Source organism: Haematobia irritans, chromosome 5, assembly GCF_050003625.1.
Source record: "Haematobia irritans isolate KBUSLIRL chromosome 5, ASM5000362v1, whole genome shotgun sequence".
NCBI lineage: Eukaryota > Metazoa > Arthropoda > Insecta > Diptera > Muscidae > Haematobia > Haematobia irritans.
Window position 1 is genome coordinate 168,449,595 of NC_134401.1, and position 24,942 is coordinate 168,474,536.

General features: G+C 34.9%; 2 protein-coding genes across 2 annotated transcripts in view; one reads left to right on the plus strand and one right to left on the minus strand.

Moving 5' to 3' along the window:
• Positions 1-24,942, minus strand: part of dpr1 (defective proboscis extension response 1) — a 707,346-nt gene that overhangs the window by 633,991 nt on the left and 48,413 nt on the right. The gene's annotated exons all lie outside the window — the stretch shown is intronic.
• LOC142237759 (uncharacterized) lies at positions 7,972-9,319 on the plus strand. Its single transcript, XM_075309151.1, has one exon. The coding sequence runs from the start codon at positions 8,150-8,152 to the stop codon at positions 9,317-9,319; it is 1,170 nt and encodes a 389-aa protein (XP_075165266.1). The 5' UTR covers positions 7,972-8,149.

Here is a 24,942-nt window from a genome sequence, read left to right on the forward strand (position 1 = left end):
TGGACATGTATATAGACAGGATCTTCAGGAATACTTGTGGATGCATGATGGAATATTACATTGTTTGAATATTTGATATGTTTAAAAATTTTAAAATATGATATATTCTCTGTAAATGTTAATGATCATGCTCAGAAAGGAGGGAATATGAAAAAAATGTATGAAAAACAAATGAATTGTTTGTATATAAAGGACATTTTGTCTTCGGTAAGTTGCAGAAGGTTCTTTGTCGTTGAAGGAAAAACATTCTCGGGAAAACATTTTTTTTTTTTTTCGCTCAAGAAACAAAAAATAAAAATAATGGATATGGATATGTCTTTTGACGAAATGATCGACTTATTCCAATGCGGACAAAATCTGTATGAATGGGTTAATGAAGAGGAAGCACCCATAACTATCGGATGCCAGACTTTACAAGAATATTGGGATAGCGAATGTCAACGTATGGCAGATGAAATTTTCACATGGAGAAACGAGGATTCATTTCAAGACTAGGATGAAGAGCTGGAGTAGAGAATCATAAAAAATTTCTTAATTTTCTTCTTTTTTTTTTTTTAACTCAATTATGAAATAGTTATATAATATATTAATAAATTAATAATAATAATAAACAAAAAAAAAACACAAAGCTGAAACTTCTTTTTATTATGTGGAGGGGGAAACGAATGGGTGGTAGTGCAGCCAAATTGACTGACCATGTTTGTTATAAATAGTCGAAGTTTTTCAATATCGGTATTCAGTCACAATTAGAAATACACGATGGCAAGCAACAAGTTAGTGGAAAGTTTCAATTCCCTAAATTTCAAGAAAATTATCAACATGAAGGAGCTGTCCATAAATGTTGAATACCTTATAGGAGGTGCCTATAGGACAACAACCAAATTTGGTGAAAAGGTTGTCCTAAAACTCAATGATGGAGTTTTATATCTACCCTCAAGGTTCAATTCGTTGAGTGAAGAGGACATCCAGCGCTTGAATGAAGGAACATTCTCCATTACCAAAGTACCGCTTAAAGAAGGAGCTGAATTTACAAAACTAGTTTTGAACGAAGTGTTGTTGACACCAGACACTTTTTATGTACCATATTTAGGTTAAGAAAAAAAAAAAAAAAATAAATAAATAAAATAATTTTTTGTAAAACTTGAAATTTTCATTCTTTTTATTTTTGGTTGGGATAATGATGGGAAATGAAAAGGAAAGGGTGGGTGAGTGGCAAACAATTATTCACTTTCGCTAGAATAAAAGCGTCGACATACTTGGACGTAACCACAGTATACAGAGTTACTTGCACTGAAACGAAAAAGATGAGTGAAGTAGAGAAATTAAAAACACCAGGCACAAACAAAAGTCTACTCTATCGGGAAGATGAGCGTTGTAAGACTTTTCAATCTTGGTCGGGGAGGCATAAAAATTGGAAAGAGATGGCAATGAGTGGTCTTTTTTATACTGGCGAACACGATAAAGTGAAATGCTACTTCTGTCATGTGGAAATACATTCTTGGCAGCCAGATGATAATGTAATATCTGAGCATATGCGATGGTCTCCGATTTGTCCACTGTTGAGAGGGTATCCTAATAATAATATTCCATTGTGTGAGGAAGAGCTAACGCATATACTCCAACCTATAGGATACGATACCTGCGGATTGAATATGGAGCGAGAGGAAGAGAAAATCAACAACAATGTATCCATAGCTAATTATGTTTTCCACATTTTCAATCTTGGTCATGTGTTTCTATTATATGGTTTAACTTTTGTTGTTCTAAGCAGTGTAAATAAAGGTACAAAATAATATAAAAACGCAATTTGATTTTTGGTTTATTGTTTATTTATTCATCATTAATAAAATTTTGTACATGGGAAAAATTTGTTTCTAAATATACAAAAAGTTTGAAAACATTATTGAGAGCGCATTTAAATCTATTATCGGTATGAATTTCACATGATGTGTAATAGTTATTCAGTTTTGAAAAACTTGTCTTATACTCTAGATTAATGATATTAACATCTAAGTATTTCATTAGAAAATCTTTTTTGGCTTCCCCAAAGCAGAAGATGTAGTCATAGCATTTGAGTGGCGAAAGAATTTCACCGACATTAATGTAGTCTATGTCACCATCCATCCAATCCAATCCATGTACAAATTTCCGACAGTAAATGTTTTTTCTACGCCCTACTCTGGTTAGTTCACGAAAATCAAAGGGACGTTTGAAGAAAAAGTGATTGGGTACGGTTGAAGAAGCACCCATATATGACAGCTCCTTCATATAAATGCTGCTATCATCGCCGTGGCAGTATTGAAAATCCAACAGCGCGAAATTGTTTCTCGTCAGAGTTGTCATTTTAGCGTGGATTAACTGAAAATACTAAATGAATTGGCTTTCCAAAGCCCCTATATATACGATTTTTCATTTAGAATTCACGTCAGTCTTGAAAATTCATCCGACGAAAATGACGAATAGCTCGTACAAAAGTGAAATGTTCAAGAACCATGATGTGGTTTTTGAATTTGAGTACTTTGTCACCACTCGGCTCAAAGTGACGTGTGGTTTCTCGACAACTTTTTGCTTTGAACCACTAATTTGGTTTCAAGACAAGAGAAAAAATTTAATTGGATTTTCTCGTGATATGTGGCTTCATCTGATGACATACAAGGACTATATACAGCTGAGACTGGATCAGTTTGAGTTTTTCGACTCCTTCAACTTGTTGAATGATGTCCCCAATGAACATATCGGATACGATTTTCGTCAAAAGGATGGTGAATGTTTTCTAGTTTTCCGTCAAAATAATGGCAAAATCAAAATTGATGGAGAAACATGGCGCTCGATTACACGCGTTGGCGTATTTTTAACAACATTTGTGTGTTGGAATGCGATTTTGCAGAAGCAGATATCTTATTTTTATTTTAATTTCTATATTCCTACTTGTGCTAGGTTAAAGAAAACCTACATTCAAATAAATGAAATTGTAGGATTTTATGAAAAAGAAGTAGTGATTGATTTAACTCGTCTTTGTTTTGAATTTGGTAGAAAAATGAAGAGTATTATTAAAAAAGATGTGGAAATTTATAATATGTACACTACTATAAATAATGTATAAATGAATAATAATAATAATAAACAAAAAAAAACTACTTGTTTTTGTTTTGTCTTTTTCTCTTCATTAAAATTTACTTAGGAATAAAAGACACAAGTGGCCGCAATTAAAAGAATTAAATTTCTGTACTCGATTATAATTGTAATTTATTCTCTTTCCTAAATAGTTTAAAATTTCTAAGGGCGGTTGCAAATTTCCGAAGCTATCGAAATATTCAACCAAATCTTTGTTTTTGTAATACGCCACTTCCCTTGTAGGTGTCGAGATTTACTATACCACACTCAATTGTGTGAGGCTTTTTCGGTAATCTATCCCTCATAAAGACACCTCTAAAATATGGAATGTGTTTTGTGGCAAATGAAATCAAATCATTATCTGTTAACGCTCTCTTGGGTAGCTCTTTTACAAGTTTTTTATTTTCCGTTGGCGGGTGTTGTTGTTTTCATTCTCATTGATTACTATACCCATACCCTTCTTAAAGGGTTTTAGGTAAAGGCCTTTACCCAGTGCCACACTCTCCATTGCACGGTTATGACGTGCATTTTCCTCTAGTTGTTGCTTAGCATTTTTGGCAGAGTTAACTGCTTTGGCTATGGATGCACCACCTGACGCCAAGGCACCTACGGCACTGAGTGCTGTTAAAATTGGTATTAGTGGGAGGAAACCGCCAATTTTTGGTACTCTTATTACTCTTGGAATAGTAACTTGTGCTTTTTTTCCCTTGAATGATCTACCAATAACGTTTCGAGTCACTTTTATAGCAGCATGGATATCTGCCGGTTTTTGTTTCTTTAGAACCGTATTTGCCTTTTTGAGCGCATCTTTAAATAGTCTTTTCCCACAAATTGGTTTCTTGTTTTTCTTTTTCAATCCCATACCAAATTTTGTCTTAGCCTTCATTGCATTTGCAACTAAATATGCATTTATTTTTTCTCCCCAACTGCTGTCTTTTGCCAACACGCGCTTCCAGGCTCTCTCGGTTAATTCTCTATCAGCTCTATGTCTATTTTCAAGATCTTGGTTTTCAGAATATGCAATATCATGAATTTTGCAAGCTGCATCCAATCCATTTATTCCCTTATCTCCCCGATCCAAACGTTTTTGTAGTTTAGTTCCCGGTCCGCAATATTGATAGCCAGGTAAATGCACTTCAAATGGTAATGCGTTAATGATGTTATTAAGTAGTCCTCTTCCTTTGATTGCTTTCTTGCGAATAATTTTATTTTTCGCGTAAACGATCATTTTATACTTTTTTTTTTTTTTTTTTAACTCTAAAAAACAAAAAAAGAAAACATATATTGCAGTGAAATATTTTTCAATTCACAGTCATCAAAATGCGTTTCGTAAAGCAGGTTAAAAATATTAATGTTCAAAACTATGATTTTCTGCATAAAAGACCTCTCAAGACTAAACATAGTTCCTTATTACCAAACACTATTCGTGCTCTAATTGTCGGTCCATCAAATTGTGGAAAAACTAATACTATGATTAGTTTAATAGAGAGTCCCAATGGTCTAAAATTTGAGAATATATATCTGTATTCAAAATCTCTATACCAACCAAAGTATGAATATTTGAAAACGCTTTTAAAGCCTATAAAGGGAATGGGGTTGTACACTTTTTCCGATAGTGGTGACGTGATCGCACCAGATGAAGCAAAACCAAACTCAATAATGATTTTTGATGATGTGGCTTGTGAAAAACAAAATAATATTCGTGCTTATTTTTGTATGGGTAGGCATAAGAACATAGATTGTTTTTATTTGTGTCAATCATACACACGAATACCAAAACATTTAGTACGAGATAATGCAAATTTTATCATTATATTCAAACAAGATGAAATGAATTTAAAACATGTTTACGATGATAATGTTCTAAGTGACATGACATACGACAAATTTAAAGAATTATGTCGCGAATGTTGGAAAGAAAAGTACCAATTTTTAACAATAAGTAAGGATAACGAAATTAATGATGGGCGTTATAGAAAAGGCTTCGATACATATATTCAAGTTTAGTAATGAAAAGCAATTCATTTAAAACAGACGCAATAATGGATGAAAATACTTTAAAACAGCTCATAAAGACAAGAAAAGTTTTAAAAAGAAAATTTGATGATTTAAGACATGGTGAAATCGAACGTAATAACCAGCTTGAAAGTACTTTTAAACCGCTGACAGTTCCACTGAATAAATTTCTTAGGCTGTCACATGAAGCGAAACCCAATCATTTCGAAGGAAAACTATCAAAGAAGGAAATTAAATTAGAAGAAAATGAAAAGTTATCAACACCCGTGAAAAACACAAAAGTTGAAAAGGATGATGATGATGATGATAATAATGATAATTTCTATTCGCAATCGGAAGATGAGGATATTTTGTATGATCTAAACACCTTACAAAACAATAAAAAACTGGATACATGTTTTGGGCCACATAAAGATAGCGATGGTGGTTGGAAGTTCGGAAATAGTGACCTTCAATTGACCGATGATAAAATTATAATAGGAAATCAAAGATGGGCTCGCACTCCGGGTCTATTTGAACTTCTTTTTTATAAAAATCCCCAGAATTATGATAAATCTGAATTGGAAATCTACAAGAAAATATTGATAAATACGAATGCCCATAAAAGAGATTACATGTCCGAGGGAAAAATTAAAGCAAGCAAGGGTTTAAAATACACCAATATTATAAAGAAATTATTTCAATCTACTCACGTGGGTGATGGATTAATGAGTGTAAACATGCGACCACCAAACTATATATATTGGGATGACCCCAATGAATTGGTTGATCGTCTCAAGCTGTTGATTGCATCTCAAAATGCTGGTCATAATAACCACAATAATGAAATAGTATCAATTATAGAAGAGCTAAGAGAAGCAAATATAATTTACTAACAATTGTTTGGGAATTTTATTATCAAGATGAGTGTCGACAAGTTCGGTCACTTCTCAAACTCAGAAATTCTACGAAGAAATGCTCAAAAAATTTTGGGAATTACTTTTGACCGGTATTATAACCTCGATATACAAACTAAAAAAATTAAAAATTTGGGTGCGCCAACAGAAGATCGAGACGCAGTCAACAAAGCTTACCTACAAGCACAAATCACGCGCTCACAAGAAATATTCAAAAAAGAGATAAGCGTAGAATTTTACAAAACGCAGGAGCAGATTTCGGAATTGAAAACTTCACTAGCAAACATTTTCGACGCTATGAGTAAATTGTATCCCTCGCCAACATTCATTTACAATAAACACGAATGATCATGGAGAGAAGAGGAATCGTAAATGAAATTCATTCTCAAGTGCGAAAAAACTTTCCTCGTCGTAGAGTCATAATGAAAGGGATTGATGACTTGTGGCAGGCGGATTTAGTCGAAATGGGAAAATATGCTAGAAAAAATAGCGGATATAAATTTTTGTTGACAGTTATCGATACGTTTTCCAAATATGCCTGGGCTGGAGCAACAAAAACTAAAAATGCAAATGATGTAACTGCGGCGTTTCATAAAATATTGAAAGAAGGAAGAATGCCCAAGAACTTGCAAACAGATGATGGGAAAGAGTTTTTCAATAAAGATTTTGGAAAGCTAATGGAAAAGTATCGTATTAACCACTACTCCACATATAGTGTAATGAAAGCATCCATCGTTGAACGCTTCAATCGCACATTAAAAAGCAAAATGTTTCGTGAGTTTTCCTTTAACGGGAACTATAAGTGGATTGATCTGTATAAAAAGTTGATATACACATACAATAGAACAAGACATCGAACAATTAAAATGGCGCCATACAAAGTAAATTCGAAAAACCAGCAGGAATTGCTCAATACCGTATATAGCAAGCTTAAAATATTCAAGTCACACAAATATAAAGTGGGTGATTTTGTACGTATCAGCAAATATAAGAATATATTTGAAAAGGGATATACCCCAAATTTCAGCACGGAAATATTCCGTATTAAATTAATCAAAGTAACAAATCCTGTAACGTACATATTGGAAGATTATCAAGGTCATCCCATAAAAGGATGTTTTTATGAGGAGGAATTAAAAAGAACCAGATACCCTAATTCTTACCTAGTAGAAAAAGTTTTAAAAACTCGAGGAGATCGTGTTTATGTTAAATGGTTGGGTTTTTCAAATCAACATAATTCATGGATAAATAAAAGCGATTTAATTTAACACGTGTATATCATTCAAATCATAACACTCACAATGTCAATAACACTAGCCTTAACGGGAAAATCATCAATCCTATCTGCGGAATATTTCCCCTCATTGCAGCTCTCTGGTGATTATGAATGCGCGTTAATTGATTTTCATACATACAACTCTATACCAAATATAGATAATGATAACAATTTATTTCATATTGGTGAGAAAGTAATTGAAATCCCCATAGGTTCATATGAACTGGAAGATATAGTCGACTATATAAAAATGGCTTATGGAAGAAACAATGGATCGAAAAATATCAATATTTCCGCCAACAACAATACACTGCAAATTGAAATATTCTCTTCACATGACAAAATTGATTTCAGTCATGATTGTTCTATTGGTCGCTTATTGGGTTTCAAAAGAGAGATTTTGACACCCAATATAACACACAAATCATCCCTTCCTGTGAATATTATGAGGGTAAATGCGATTCAAGTTCAATGTAATATTACTTCAGGTGCTTTCATGAATAGTTTACCGGTGCATACCATTCATCAATTTGCCATAAACGTATCTCCTGGCTATAAATTAGATGAAATACCACGAAATTTAGTTTATTTACCAGTGATCGTTAAAGAAATCAGTTCACTTAAAGTGTGGATTGTGGATCAAGAAGAACGATTAATAAACTTTCGAGGTGAGGAAATTACTTTACGCCTCCATCTAAGGCCATCTGCAAGATGATTATTTACAATAAATACGTCGGCGGAAAGTCAAAGGGAAACATTCGAGAACAAACCACCAACCGCAGACTACTGCCTTTATCTAAGGAAAACAGAAAATTTTTAAAATCTCTCAAACTTCGTTTAAAACAAAATGTCAGAAATTCTTAATGTCACTGAGAAGCCGTTTTCCGATGAAAATATAACTAAAAAAGACTATCATAGTTATGTTCCATATATTCACTCATTTAAAAATAATGATGAGATTAGAATTACCATACAAAATCAAGACTTGTACGTATTGCCAGCTGAAAGTTATATTTACATAGAGGGTATCATAACAGTGGCTAGTGGAGAGAAAGCCGCCAACGCACGTTTAAGAAACAATTGTGTGGCATACATGTTTGATGAAATCCGCTATGAGCTTAATGGTGTTGAAATTGATCGATCGAGATATCTTGGTATATCAAGCACAATAAAAAATTTCGCTTCCCTAACAAGTTTTGAGAGTAATATGCTCCTGAACGCAGGATGGAGTTCTTTGAAAGATATAGCTGTGAACACATTCAATTTTTATGTTCCATTAAAGATGTTACTGGGTTTTGCCGAAGATTTCAATAAAATTATATTGCATAGCAAGCATGAGTTAATACTTCATCGAAGTTCTAACGATAGCCAAGCATGTTATTCATTGGATCCAAAGGAAAATCTAAATTTAACCATTACCAATGTAATGTGGAGGATACCCCATGTACAGCTCTCTGACCCTATGAAAATAAAAGTCATGAAAACTGTACGTGATGGAACATCATTACCGATTGCATTTCGAAGTTGGGATTGTCATTTTAATCCCACTTTCTTTGGATCGGTGAAATGCAACTGGAATGTAAAGCTGTCGCTGAATAGGGAGAGACCACGATTCATTTTGTTTGCATTTGAACGGGAAGGAAAGTTTGTTCACTGTAACTTAACAAACATAAAAGTGCATTTGAATTCAGAGACCTATCCGTATGATGATTTAAATTTAAAATTTGATGAAAATAGATATGCCATACTCTATGATATGTATACTAAATTTCAAGAAAATTATTATCAAAGGGAGACACAACCAATCTTAGGCCTTGATGATTTCAAGACCTCGCCACTAATAATCATTGATGTTAGCCATCAAAATGAAATGATAAAGCATGGTCCAATAGACGTTAAACTCGAAATTGAAACGAGTAAACCAATCACACCAAATACACATGCCTACTGTCTTATACTGCACGATCGCCTGATGGAATACACACCTTTGACTGGAGTTGTTCGAAAAATTATTTAAAAACCAAAAAATCACTTTTTTTTTTTTATTGTTATTAAATTTTTTTTATATACATTTTATATACATGTTTATAGTAATAAATAACAATTTAAATATATTTTTTTTCTTTTAAAAAATAAATAAATACATACAACAAATTATATATGTTTTTTTTTTTTTTTTTTCTTATCAGACAAAACGGTCAAGATTCAAGTCATGTAAATCATTTATTGTTGCCAAGTCAAGACTTTGAATATCATTCAAACTCTCCTCAAACACCATTGGATTTATTGACTCCCAGTTGATTTCATTATGTTCCATTGCATGGTTTTCTTCTGCGATTGCATAGTGACCCCATGCATAGGTTTTAATGCCATCTTCTCGAATTTTTCTTTTGTCGTCATTATAACTTAAAGTTATTTTATTAATTCTATTTGTAAACACTGTGTGTTTCTTTGACCTAAAAACTAGCATGTTGTCGTTTACATTTTGTTTGTTAAAGAGACAATTGCGGTATGTCTCAAACGTGTACTTTTTCAAAACGGATTTTTTGACGCCCTTAGATTTTTTAATTTCCGAAGCACCCTCTACTTTCATAGAGTACATTTTCGGTCTCAACCCTATGAATTCCGTCATTATTCTCCCCGAATTCTCATCTTTCATCATTCCAATTACTTTTTTATTTTCTATAGGGAAGTTGAACCTATTATTTAGAGGCAAGTCGGATGTATCGAATCTTGCTTTTATTTCTTCCACCGTCAATTCTTCATAAAAGTCCCTACCTAAGAATTCGAGGACCATTGAATCAGTGTCTGTATATGCTAAAGATACATCATCGCCGAATTTTTCTTTCAGAAACTCATAATAAAAGTTGTACATGAAATGTTTTGAAATTTCTAAAATCGCAAAGCCCATTTGTATTGGTTTATCGTAGATAATTTCCTCCTTATTCATTTGAATAGCAACCATATTTTCCCCGAAATGAATTAAACTATTAAAATTCGGACTGGAAATCAATTTCACTGCGCTATTCCTTTTTCCAACTGTTTCCCATACTTTGACAATTCTAACGTCCGTTCGTTTTTCGACATTTTCCATCGTCTTGCCATAAATTGCATTATTTAATAATTTGAAAAAATCTTTTTCAAATGCAATGTCGGTTCTGGCTCTATGCCCATTATTTATTTCAATATATGGACGAAGCCAATCACTTTGCACGAATGTAACTATTCTATGCACCTTATCAAGCTTCAAACCCAAATCTATACATTGCTGTAGATTTCTATAATGAATGACATAGTTTTTCTTGTCTTCGAAATCTGCTATCAATTTCTTAAATTTGGAACCGGGGGGAAACTTGTTCTCAGGACAGGGAGGAAAATCATTTAAATAATCGTGAACTTCTTTGGGGCAAGAAAGGTCAACCTCAAGAAAATAGCCGTCATTCGAATTGGCTGGCAATTTTGATATTTTATCTATGTAAAACTTCATTAGGAATTCTTCACTACCCGTAACCCACTTGAAATCTTTTTGAGGGAGATACTGTGACATAGCATATCCATACAGGTTATTCGCGTCAATGTATAAAAGCATACACAATAGCTCATCCTTTATATAATTCGCCATATATTTATTATTGGCGCGAACATACCTTTTGCTACACTGCACTATACCACCCCTAATCCCCCTCATGCAGAAATTATGCATCTCTCTATCTAGTAAGAGATGTAATTCTGTTGTCTTTGTAATGCATTTCAACATTGCTTCCCAAGAAAGGCCAGGGACAGTGAAATAATGACAAGGGTCAAGTCCATGTATATTCCAACATAATTTTCGGAAATTCTCAAACACATCGGTTAAAAGGAGAACGTCTGTGATCAGATACAATTCCATATATTCTTTAAGTGTCTCACACCCCATGGTGCTCCACACATTTTGAGCGTGTGTGTAGTCTTCCATGGAACACGGTGTGTCAGTCAATGTGTTATGAAAATCTTCTATGGATGGAAGTTTTTCATCATCTAATCTACTATGACTTGATAAATAGTCATAGCAGAAAACGCCTTTCCTTTTCATCAAATCGAAATTGACGGGGAAGTGTTCTTTCACATTTAGTAAGGCATCGTTAGGCAAATTACGGGCAAGTGTGTCCAAACTTGCCGACATAAATTTGAAACTGTCCAAAAACCTCATCTCTAATATTTTTCGATTACCCATGGGAATGATGTGTGACATGGAAATATATGTCTCCTTATTCTGGGCAATAACCGAAGTTGTACCCTCAAAGTCTGCCAAGTCTTTGATAAAAAGATGTGAGTCATATTTTGAAAAATTATGGAAGAAAATTGGTATGAACTTTGCTATTTGGTATTGTAGGTTGCAGCTGTTGTGTGCTGGTCCCCTATATTTGCCTGTGAGATGGCAGTGATCTCTAACCTTTTTTTCAATATGCGTGTTAATTTCACGTTGGCAAATGTGACATTCTTTCGCTTTTAAAAATTCTCTAACCTCTAAGGGCGTCAATCTATCCATTGGTTTGACGATATTTAGACGATCATAGATCGTCTTACAGTCCGCAATTAAATCCTCTAAGAATTTTTTGGAAGCATCTACACCCGTATACTTTCTTAAAATATTTTGACTACTATCGTAACTACATATAATTTTGTAACTATATGCACATGGTACATGTTTTTTCAAAGATGTAGTCTTTGAAGTGTTGTCACTTTCCACGCTACTGTCCTCTAAAATACACTCAAAGTCTGCATACACTGTATGCGAAACCATGAGCTCGCGCTTGAAATTATTGAATGTCAATTTCTGACTATGTTTGTCCGGCATTGACCTCTTTACCTTTTGACATTTTTGTTGATGCTCATACAGTTTGTCTCGCGAATTAAAATGACGTATGCATAGATCACACACATGAATACGTGCATTATGGTTCCGTTTCTGCCTACTCAAGAGTCTGGAAGAAGAAGAACAAAAATCTCATTAAATGGTTTGATGGAAAAATTGAAAATATGCAAAATTACCTTGAGATGCTCGTTACGAGAATATAATGTGATTTTTCTCCTTCGGTTAGCAGCAGCAAATTTATATGTGTTGATTTCACATTGGCAGTTTTAAAATAGGGGCCGACAATGACTCCATTTACATAACCATACACATTTACGCTGATATCGGGATTCTGATCTTCAAATTGCCATATATGGTGTGTAGGCAATGGGAATTGTAGATTATTAAAATTCAAAACTTTCCCATTTTCCAAATGTATAACATTGTTAGTAATGTCAACATCATAGGAACTTGTCGCAGCTCTATTTTTATTTGGCATACCACCGACACCAGCTATCATACACCATTTGAAGCAGTAGTCATCAGTGTTTTTTATGTTCACACATGCTAATTTTCTTCGTAAAGCCATGGGGGTAGGTATGTACGACGAGCCACTAATAAGGTTTACTCGGTTAACATTAATATCTAGCTTAGCAATCTTACTCAATGCCCAACCTGAATCTCTTTCCTGAAATTCGGACATTTTGTTGAGAATGCTATCAAACTGGGACTCAAACAGTTTTTCAATGTCGTCAGATTTTGTGGCTAGACACATTTTCGTAATGTGGTTGAATGTTTTTGGGCTGCTCACTCCATCTTCACTGGACTGTTGAGCTGCCTCATTAACAGGCTTTACGTATTCACCGATAAGTTCCATATTGAATTTTACGGTGGTGTGCTCATTAACTTTTTCCTTCACTAAGTTAATCAGTGAAGATTTTGCCTCATTTAGAAGTTCCTCCGGGAGGAGTACATTACTCGTATTGCAATACTCATACATGGCAATACGTTTTTTAAAGGCAGTTTTTGTTTCTCGTAATTTCGTTGTTGTAGATGGCTGGTCTATGTTATCATTGTCGGCCCTCTCCTCACTCGTTTTCTGGTAAATGTTTTCTTGTTGCACACTTTGCGTTTTGATTAATTTGCTATTGTCTCCATGGTGAATTTTAAGGTTTTTGCTGCATGTCGGTCGTTGGATTGGTTCGCTTGCCTCATCTATTTTACGTTTCTTAACACTCACATCTGAGACCCCTTGACCTACGATTTGAGGACAAGTCTTTTGGTGAGATCGTAAAATATATTTATTTTCACAAAATTTTCCGCAAACACAATGTTTAACAATGTGTAATTCAAACAAATGTTTTTGTGTATAATTAGCCGAACAATAGCTGCAAATATATTTTATTTTTCTTGACGGCACAATATTATTGGAATTGTTTTGAACATGTTGTTGTTGGCTGTTGATCCATTGAAGGTTTCCTTGTGCGCCTTTATTTTCACTGCTGCTCCACTGACGATGAACGGTGGTGCTCCATTGCTGCATACTTTGTGGATGAAATTGTTGTTGGTTGTTGACTCCCCATTGCTGCATGCTTTGTGGTGGATATTGACCGACATTCCATTGACGTTGATTGTGCAGTATACTTTCGGGGTGCACTTGTTGTTGTTGTTGGTGACTATCCCAATTTTGTTGTTGTTGTTGATTAACATTATGGTGAATCAGTTCGCCTCCATTTGGTGATTGATTCACCCATCCTTCCATTTTTCTCTTACTTGAGGTTACGTTTTGCACCCTTCCTTCAACGACATGGGGGCATTTCTCCTTGTGCGACTTGAGAATAAATCTATTCTCACAGAATTCACCGCACACACAATGTTTCACTGAATGACTAGTGAATTCCCTTTTGGTTGCGAAACCGGCGGAGCACATTTCACACAAATATTTAGCCATTTTTTTTTTTTTTTTTTTCAAAAATGCGTAAACACACGGAATCGCTTTTAACAAATTGTTAAAAATTTAAATATTTTAAACAAAAAATATTGCTTTAAAATTTGTTTTAAAATTTGGAAAACGGGATTTGATTCGAAGCGGTATCGATAGGCTCGTGAACTATCACAAACTGTCAGTACCATCTAGGAAGAGAGAGTTTCAACCTTGTGTATGTCAAAGGAGTTCTCTATACTAGCTACATAATATTGAACATTATAAAAATTAAAAATTATTATGAATATATTAGTTTATTATAGATCCCTCAAAATTCCACAGGTGTCAAAACTTCCGGTACTCGTCAGATCAACAGAAATTGTATACATAATTGGGAGTAAGACAATACTTGACACATCATAAATTCGTCAAATTTAATGACGGTTATTTGTCTATAGTTTCCCTTCAACGAAATCAATTTCTTCAAAACTCAACAGGTGTCAAAATTTCCGGTACTTGTCAGATCAACAGAAATTGTATACATAATTGGGAGTAAGATTTTTTTCCCCCATTTACAACACATAGACCACTGTGGCTATTTCCATGAAAACGATTATTTCTCATTCAATTTCAACTAGCAACGGTTTTCATTACCAATCGATATTTTACAATCATAACCCTCACGTATACACTTAACTATCCTAACAAATTTTTAACCTTGACCAGCTACAATTTCCCTCCCACCAAAACTACCATCAAACTCACTATCTCCAACGTTAGCGATCCTCAACAAATTTCATTCTAACCGACGCACAAAATTTTTCCACGTACATTCCCTTTTGCTTCCACCTTCGCTTTCCATTTTTTACCCTCCAACGATAGCGATCCACCACAAATTTCATTCTAACCGACACACAAAATTTTTCCACGTACATTCCCTTTTGCTTCCACCTTCACTTTTCTATGCCCATCATCATTTTATGATCAACACATCCCAACTATAAAATTTATGAAAAAACAGCACGTTAGAAAAAACTATTACTTACCTAACCAATGAAAATCCAAACTCACTATCTCCAACGTTAGCGATCCTCCAAAAAAATTTCATTCTAACCGACACACAAAATTTTTCCACGTACATTCCCTTTTGCTTCCACCTTCGCTTTCCATTTTTTACCCTCCAAGGATAGCGATCCTCCACAAATTTCATTCTAACCGACACACAAAATTTTTCCACGTACATTCCCTTTTGCTTCCACCTTCGCTTTCCATTTTTTACCCTCCAACGATAGCGATCCACCACAAATTTCATTCTAACCGACACACAAAATTTTTCCACGTACATTCCCTTTTGCTTCCACATCCGCTTTCCAATACCCTCCCATAGTTTACGATCACCACTTCCTGACTATAAACTTTACACGTACAACTCCAAGTTAGAAAAAGCCATTAATAAGTGTAAAGTAACCATTAACATGTTAGAAAAGCCCATAAAAACTGCAATCTACCCATAAAAAAATTTTAGAAAAACCCATAAAAACTGCAATCTACCCATAAAAATTTTAGAAAAACCCATAAAAACTGCAATCTACCCATAAAAATTTTAGAAAAACCCATAAAAACTGCAATCTACCCATAAAAATTTTAGAAATACCCATTAGAAAAAGCCATTAAATTATGTTAAACGCACCTACTCTCTCTACTTAAGAGAAGCAAATTTGATCCGATCCGGCTGAAATTTTGTATATGGTGTTAGTATATGGTCTCTAATTACCATGCAAAAATTGCTCCACATCCGTCCATAATTATATATAGCCCCCATATAAACCGATCCCCAGATTTGACCTCCTGTGCCTTTTGGAGAAGCAAAATTCATCCGATCTGGTTGAAATTTGGTACGTGGTGGTAGTATATGATATTTAACAACCATGCCAAAAGTGGACCATATCAGTCCATTATCATATATAGCCCCCATATAAACCGATTTGGTTTTGGAGCCTCTTGGAGGAGCAAATTTCATCCGAGTTGAAATTTGGTACATTGTGCTAGTATATGGCCGTTAACAACCATGCCTAACTATGTCCATATCGGTCTATAGTTATATATAGCCCTCAGATAAATCGATCCCCAATCACACAAAAATTGGTCCATATCAAGTTCATAATTCTATATAGCCACCATATAAGCGACCCCCATATTTCAAATTCCATGTCGATTCGTAATTATTTATAGACTTGCCTATACATAACTTTTTGGTCTAATATATACCACGTATGGACTAACTCACAATTTAGAAAACGATGTTAAGAAGTTTTAAGATACCACAACCCAAGTAATTCGATTCGGTGGATGACAGTCTTTCGTACAAGTTTCTACGCTATCCATGGTGGAGGGTACATAAGATTCGGCCTGGCCGAACTTACGGCCGTATATATTTGTTTGTAATTATTTAGATATAATTTTAAAATATAGATCTTAACAAATGATAATGAACTTATCAATTATTTTATCACCAGTGAATCAAAAAGCACATAAAACGATTTAAACTTTTTAGAATCACAAAAGTAAGATCTCATGACAAAGTAACAAATTTGCCACTAGAGTAGAACAACGACACCACTGTCCACGATCCTCTATTTCACTGCCATCTAAAAGGCTGTTTTTACTGTATTTTCCGAAATTTCCAAGGTTGGCATTACGAACAAATTGATTGTACCACTGTGCAATAACATTTCTGCTGTTGTTGTTAAATTTTACTGCTCTTACAAGTAAATGGAAAAATTGCTTCCAAAGATTTACTACGAACGAATAAACGATAATAGAAAAAATTGTTCCTACATTAGTTACGTTCACAATGTTTCTTTAAACATTGGGACTTCCTTGGTTCGGTCTGTCTGTCTGCCTGTCAGTTGATCTGTCGTCAGGCCGACTGTCTATCCTTTTTTGCCAAAACAAAAAAGAGTATAACTTAATGTTTGGTTATGGCCAAAGTTAACGAAAGTCTAATCTGTTACAGTCGTCTCTGTGTACACATATTGATATCATTTGTAAATGTATTTTAGCACTGTACGTGTGTGTTGTCATATCTACACAGAGAGAAACCAAATCTTGAAGTGACAAAATTCCGGGTTGAATGATAGGCTTCCAGAACAGTAAAGCAGTAAAATAGTAAAAAAGTAGAAACAGAAAAAGGCAAATGTGCAGTTTGATTCATTGTCTTATGTTTCCTTGGACACTCTGAACACTAGACACCTCTGCAAAGTGAAAAATTTTCCTGAGACGTTTCCTATATTATTACATTATAAGTAACGTCTCAGAAGTGGACACCTTTCAAATGTGGCCAACATTAAGGCTACCGTAAGTGTCCACTTCTGAGAGGTTTCCCTATAGTACAAAAAATTATATTTTTGGAACGAAATTCAAAATTCCGACCCCTTTGCAAGTTTTGATCCTAGTAACTACAAGCTACTGAAATGACCCATCCGATATATGGCTTTCTAGATAACGTAAGAATTAAATCCAGCCTTTATGATTGTCAAAGTCGCTTAGTAGGAAGTTTGGACGGTTTTTTATTCCATTTGTCCGTGCAGTTTGAATCGATCATACTGACAGGGATGAAGAAGCATAGCCACACTCAATAGAAAAATTGAATACCTTAATCGCCAACTTTACTGATATTACATCTGCGGATAAATTATTCTCTTAAAAACAGAATTTATGAACTTTATGATAAGAGAAAAGTTCACCAATGTGGTATCACAATGGACTGAATAGTCTAAGTGAGGCTGATACATCTGGCTGCCACCTAACCTAACTTTATGATGCTTCTAAGAAGGCATACAGCTCTTGCCTCTATATTAGCACACTATCCTCTAAGACGGTATAACAATGATTGTCTGTCTGAATTTGTAATCACGTTGAAATCTCGCTGATCATCCTGAGGAAAATGGGCTATATTCGTCCATATTTCGATATAACCCCCATTTAACTGATCACACAGACAGCGCAATTTTTATAGGATTTTCATAAAATCTAGAGAAAGCTGTATTAAATTTGGTATCTGTAGTTCCATGTTTTGAATTTATAGATCGATCCCCCGATTTCACTTCTTGAGGCTATGGAAGCGGAAATTTTCATCCCATTGTCTTGAAAATGGAAATCTTGAGACGTTTTTAGCTCGTATGGAACTGTACCAAATTAGGTATATATCGGTCCATGTTTTGATAAAGATCACAAACAGATCGATCTTCCGTTTTATATATTGGGGGAAAGCAAGCCATATTTTTCATCCGATTTGCATGGAATCTATAATCCAGACGTTTATATTTGTACAATTTCATCCCCTTTGCTTGAAATTTTAAATTCGGAGAGAACTTTCGGTTCATATTTTGGTATATACCCAATATAGAGTGATCTCCCGATTTAACTTAAGATCATCCAAATTGCACGAAACTAACAGCAAAATTTCTCGTTTTTATACCCTCCACCATAGGATGGGGGTATATTACCTTCGTCATTCCGTTTGTAACACATCGAAATATTGTTCTAAGACCCCATAAAGTATATATATTCTGGCTCGTGGTGAAGTTCTGAGTCGATCTGAGCATGTACGTAAGTCCGTCTGTTGAAATCACGCTAACTTCCGAACGACACAAGCTATCGACTTGAAACTTGGCACAAGTAATTGCTATTGATGTAGGTCGGATGGTATTGTAAATGGGCAATATCGGACCACTTTTACGTATAGCCCCCATATAAACGAACCCCCAAATTTGGCTTGCGATTGCTCTAAGAGAAGCAAATTTGATCCGATCCGGCTGAAATTTGGTACATGGTATCAGCATATGACCTCTAACAACCATGCAAAAATTGGTCCACATCGGTCCATAATTATATATAGCCCCCATATAAACCGATCCCCAGATTTGGCTTGCGGAGCCTCTCAGAGAAGCAAATTTCATCCGATCTGGCTGAAATTTGGTACATGGTGTCAGCATATGATCTCTAACAACCATACAAAACTTGGTCCACATCGGTATATAATTATATATAGCCCCCATATAAACCGATCCCCAGATTTCACCTCCGGAGCCCCTTGGAAGAGCAAAATTCATCCGAGTCGGTTGAAATTTGGTACGTGATGTTAGTATATGGTATCCAACAACCATGCAAGAATTGGTCCGTATCAGTCCATAATTATATATAGCCCCCATATAAACCGATCCCCAAATTTTACCTCCGGAGCCCCTTAGAAAATCAAAATTCATCCGATTCGGTTGAAATTTGGTACGTGATGTTAGTATATGATCTCTAATGACCATGCAAAAATTGGTCCATATCGGTCCATAATTATATATAACCCATATATAAACCGATCCCCAGATTAGGCTAACGGAGACTCTAAGAGATGCAAATTTCATCCGATTTGGCTGAAATTTGGTACATGGTGTTAGTATATGGTGTCTAATGACCATGCAAAAATTTGTCCACATCGGTCTGTAATTATATATAGCTCCCATATAAACCGATCACCAAATTAGACCTCCGGAGCCTCTTGGAAGACCAAAATTCATCTATTTCAGTTGAAATTTGGTACGTGATGTTAATATATGGCCTCAAACACCCATGCAAAAATTGGTCCACATCGGTGCATAATTATATATAGCCCCCATATAAACCGATCCCAAATTTGACCTCCGGTTCCTTTTGGAGAAGCAAAATTCATACGATCTGGTTGAAATTTGGTGCGTGGTGGTAGTATATGATATTTAACAACCATGCCAAAAGTGACCCATATCAGTCCATAATCATATATAGCCCCCATATAAACAGATCCCGAGATTTGGTTTTGGAGTCTCATGGTGAAGCAAACTTCATCCGAGTCAGTTGAAATTTGGTACATTGTGCTAGTATATGGCCGTTAACAACCATGTCTAAGTATGTTAGGTCCACATCGGTCTATAGTTATAAATATATATATATATATATATATATATATATATATATATATATATATATATATATATATATATATATATATATATATATATATATATATATATATATATATATATATATATATATATATATATATATATATATATATATATATATATATATATATATATATATATATATATATATATATATATATATATATATATATATATATATATATATATATATATATATATATATATATCCCTCAGATAAATCGATCGACAATCACACAAAAATTGGTCTATATCAAGTTCATAATTGTATATATCCCCCATACAAGCGACTCCTATATTTCAATTCTGGCTTTCTACGTACCGTGCAAAAGTCCATATCGATTCGTAATTATTTGTGGACTTACCTTTACATACCTTTTTTGTCTAATATATACCACGTATGGACTAACTCACAATTTAGAAAACGGCGTTAAGAAGTCTTAAGATACCATAACCCAAGTAATTCAATTGTGAATGACAGTCTTTCGTAGAACTTTCTACGCAATCCATGGTGGATGTACATAATATTCGGCCTGGCCGAACTTACGAATGTATATACTTGTTACTCCTCGAACTCACTCGGGTACAAATCGACAGAATTTCAAAGCATATGGAAATAGTTCTACCAGTGATCTAAAACTCAAAACATGGGTCTTCTAAAGCCAGATTCTTTGTAGTCTTTCTACGAAAATGCCTTAAATTTAACTTCAGGATCCGTAACATTTGAACCGATCTTCGTAAAATCTACCTGAGATTCCATATACCTTCAAGGTTTTCAGAGGAAACTATTATATTCATGGTGATAGGTATTAAAGATTCGGCCTGGCCGATTTGAAGTCCGTATATACTTGTTTCGTATCACTTACAACCATTTCCATAGATTGATGAAGGAGGAAAATTTTGATAAGAGATATATTCCCGTCTATCCTGTCATCTTTTTGTGGGAAGTCTTTCTAAAAAAACACAATTTTTCACCATGTATTCGTTGACATCCACTTTCGGTTTCTTTACATGTGTACAATATTGACTTTTACAATATATATTAACTTTTTCGTTGCCATTGCTTTGCTTAGTTGTTGCTTCAGCCTGGCGACATTGTTAACTGCGGGGAGTATCTGCTAAACCGCCAACTTCCTTTTGGCCTCATGCTTCACAAGTAAACAGTGCGTGTCGTGCACTTGGGACGACATATGTGTTGGAAAATATTTGCGCTTACATTTTGTACCGGTAGTAGATTCCCAAATAATTGTCTGTTTTGTATATGCTGTCGGCTCATCCTACTAAACTAGCACCTATTACCAGTGAAAGACGACAAAAGGCTAGAATTGCAAAAGAAACAAAAATTGGATGAATACGTTGGATATGTGTTCCTACGACTCGATTCGTGATAGATAACTAAAGGCAAGAGCTGGGTTATTGACTTGAATTTTTTGCGTTGCTGTTGGCTGTCAGTTGCCATTTGCGTGTAGCATTCATATATTTATTGAAGCCATCAAACTAAAGGATACGAATTTGATTTGATATATGGAGGACAATTTGCTCGAGGGACCATTACAAAGAAAACTCATACTCTCTAATAGCTACCCTTTCTACACTAGGGCCATTTGATTGTTGAGTTTTTTTTTTTTTTTTGTTAAAATTACAGCACGAAAAAGATGAAAATTCATTGACTTAAGAGTAGGAGTTGGTTTCCTTTTCTCCCTCTAGTCACAATTTGTATATCATCCCAAAGGATCCTTGCTTTGTGCTAGCTACTCATTTACATCAAAACCATTTTCTCAACTCAAGTGAATGAGTACGCATTGGGGAAACGGAAACATAACAATTTCGACAACAAGATAGACTGCCAATCCATTCCGTTTATTGATTCATTGAAAACATTTTAAGGCTCTAAGTTTCTGCCTTTGCTTTCTGCATCTGGGTCTAAGCTAAGTACTCCACAATTTGTAACCAAACATATGTCAGTACTTTCATCAACATTCTTCCCAATATAAACTCACATACATTTTTGGCTAGTGGATGATTTTTCTTATTTTTCGTTTGGAAAATGCTCTCATTTTCCCCCCATCGATTTGGCAGGGAAGAAATATCGAATTCCATTCCAATTTTGAAAAAAAAAAAACAAATCCAACGCAAATGGTAGTTTATCTTGGTAATGTTGTATTATGTGGGATATGCAGATATGGAGATATTTGAAAGTTCCCATAATGGAAGAAACGTAAAATTCAAATTTGTAATATGCTATACGGTAGATAAATCCAAATACGGATGTGGAAATTTTTATTGGAATTCCTACAAAAGAAAGAGCTCATTTATATGATCAAATTTAAATAACTAAGTAGGAATTTATATAATTTAAGTTTATAGTAGGGCTATTTTTCCTTCAGTAATAAGTACATAAAAGAAGCAAAAATAAATCAAATAAGAAGCTTTATGATATCATTCACCGAATCTATTTCGTAGAATTCAGCATGGTCACGGTCTTGTTCCCCATTATAGCTTTTCAAACGAAAGAACACAAAATGTGGAATAAGGATCACTAAAGAACTTGAAGCATTTGGTCCAGCTATACTTCAGCTCGACGTTTTCTATATTTCTCTCCTTGACTGATATTTTTACTCAACCTATAAGCACGAGACAAACTGAACAGAATAAGAAGACGAGGTGACACGATGCCCAATTTGGCCACGTAGATATGAGTTGGTGCACAATCCTCGCGAAGAAGGACTTTGTTCTTCTCCAAGTGGAGCCGATATTTGCTCAATTCAGCATTAATTCGGCCTATATTTCGACATAACCGCGTGATCATTGCCCTAGCCCGCTTTTTTAGATAATCAATGTGGCTGAAACCTTGTGAATCACAGCATACGGAGGCCAGCCTTTTTGACCAATTGGCTTCGTACCTCGTACGCCGGTTGCAGTCCCCTGTTTTGACTTACCTTGGTCTTGAATGTGTGTTAGAGTGTCCATGCTTTTTCGACTATATAGCAATCACTGGGTCGAAAGCTGACTCATGCCCTAACTTTAGTGCAGAATATGAGCTTTTTCATATACATTTTATTGTTCTTTAGGCTCACTTAGACTATTCCGTACTTTTTGATACCACATGTGGTGAACTTCTCTTTAATTACTGAGTGCTGCCCAATTTTATGTGTACCTCAATGGAAAGGCATCTCCTTTATATAGCCATGTCCGAACTGAGGTTTCACATTACGGCGAAACCTTTTAGAGAGGCTTTGAAGCAATCGGTAATGTCGAAACAGGGTTCGAAACCGTGACTGTGTATGAAAGGCCATAGTGACTCTAGGTGACAACCTATGAGTGAAATTTCCTGAAACTTTGTATTTGTATTTGCTTTTCTTTTTTTTTTTCTTTTTTGTTTACAAGGATATATTTTGCATTTGTCCGATAAGGTGAGTATTAAGTTCGAGTTTAGCCGCTAATCGCCATTTTTCACGATTACTTTTCTTTAATAATACATTTTAAGGAATACAATCTTTCTGAAAACTTGCTAAAATCTGCAACAGATATGTATAATTTTATGCCTTTTTTACTGATTTAGTTTTCACTTTTTCAAGTCGCTAAGTCCTAAATATAAATAAATGGTCAATATAGTTCTCTTCATTGAGAAATAAAAGTTAAAATTAAACAAGTAAAGGGTGATTCTTTTGAGGTTAGGATTTTCATGCATTAGTATTTGACAGATCACGTGGGATTTCAGACATGGTGTCAAAGAGAAAGATGCTCAGTATGCTTTGACATTTCATCATGAATAGACTTACTAACGAGCCACAACGTCGAATTTTCAGTGAATGGGCCCTAGAAAAGTTGGCAGAAAATCCGCTTTTTTATCGACAAATTTTGTTCAGCGATGAGGCTCATTTCTGGTTGAATGGCTACGTAAATAAGCAAAATTGCCGCATTTGGAGTGAAGAGCAACCAGAAGCCGTTCAAGAACTGCCCATGCATCCCGAAAAATGCACTGTTTGGTGTGGTTTGTACGCTGGTGGAATCATTGGACCGTATTTTTTCAAAGATGCTGTTGGACGCAACGTTACGGTGAATGGCGATCGCTATCGTTCGATACTAACAAACTTTTTGTTGCCAAAAATGGAAGAACTGAACTTGGTTGACATGTGGTTTCAACAAGATGGCGCTACATGCCACACAGCTCGCGATTCTATGGCCATTTTGAGGGAAAACTTCGGAGAACAATTCATCTCAAGAAATGGACCGGTAAGTTGGCCACCAAGATCATGCGATTTGACGCCTTTAGACTATTTTTTGTGGGGCTACGTCAAGTCTAAAGTCTACAGAAATAAGCCAGCAACTATTCCAGCTTTGGAAGACAACTTTTCCGAAGAAATTCGGGCTATTCCGGCCGAAATGCTCGAAAAAGTTGCCCAAAATTGGACTTTCCGAATGGACCACCTAAGACGCAGCCGCGGTCAACATTTAAATGAAATTATCTTCAAAAAGTAAATGTCATGGACCAATCTAACGTTTCAAATAAAGAACCGATGAGATTTTGCAAATTTTATGAGTTTTTTTTTAAAAAAAAGTTATCAAGCTCTTAACAAATCACCCTTTATATACGGCCGTAAGTTCGGCCAGGCCAAATCTTATGTACCCTCCACCATGGATTGCGTAGAAACTTCTACGAAAGACTGTCATCCACAATGGAATTAATTGGTTGTGATATCTTAAAACTTCTTAACTTCTTAACGTTTTCTAAATTGTTAGTTAGTCCATATGTGGTTTATATTAGACAAAAAAGGTATGCAAAGGTAAGTCTACAAACAATTACGAATCGATATGGACTTTTGCACGGTACGTAGAGAGCCAGAATTGAAATATGGGGGTCGTTTTTATGTGGGATATATACAATT

Coding starts and splice junctions, on each gene's coding strand:
- LOC142237759 (XM_075309151.1), top strand. CDS start 8,150: ATGTCAGAAATTCTTAATGTCACTGAGAAGCCGTTTTCCGATGAAAAT.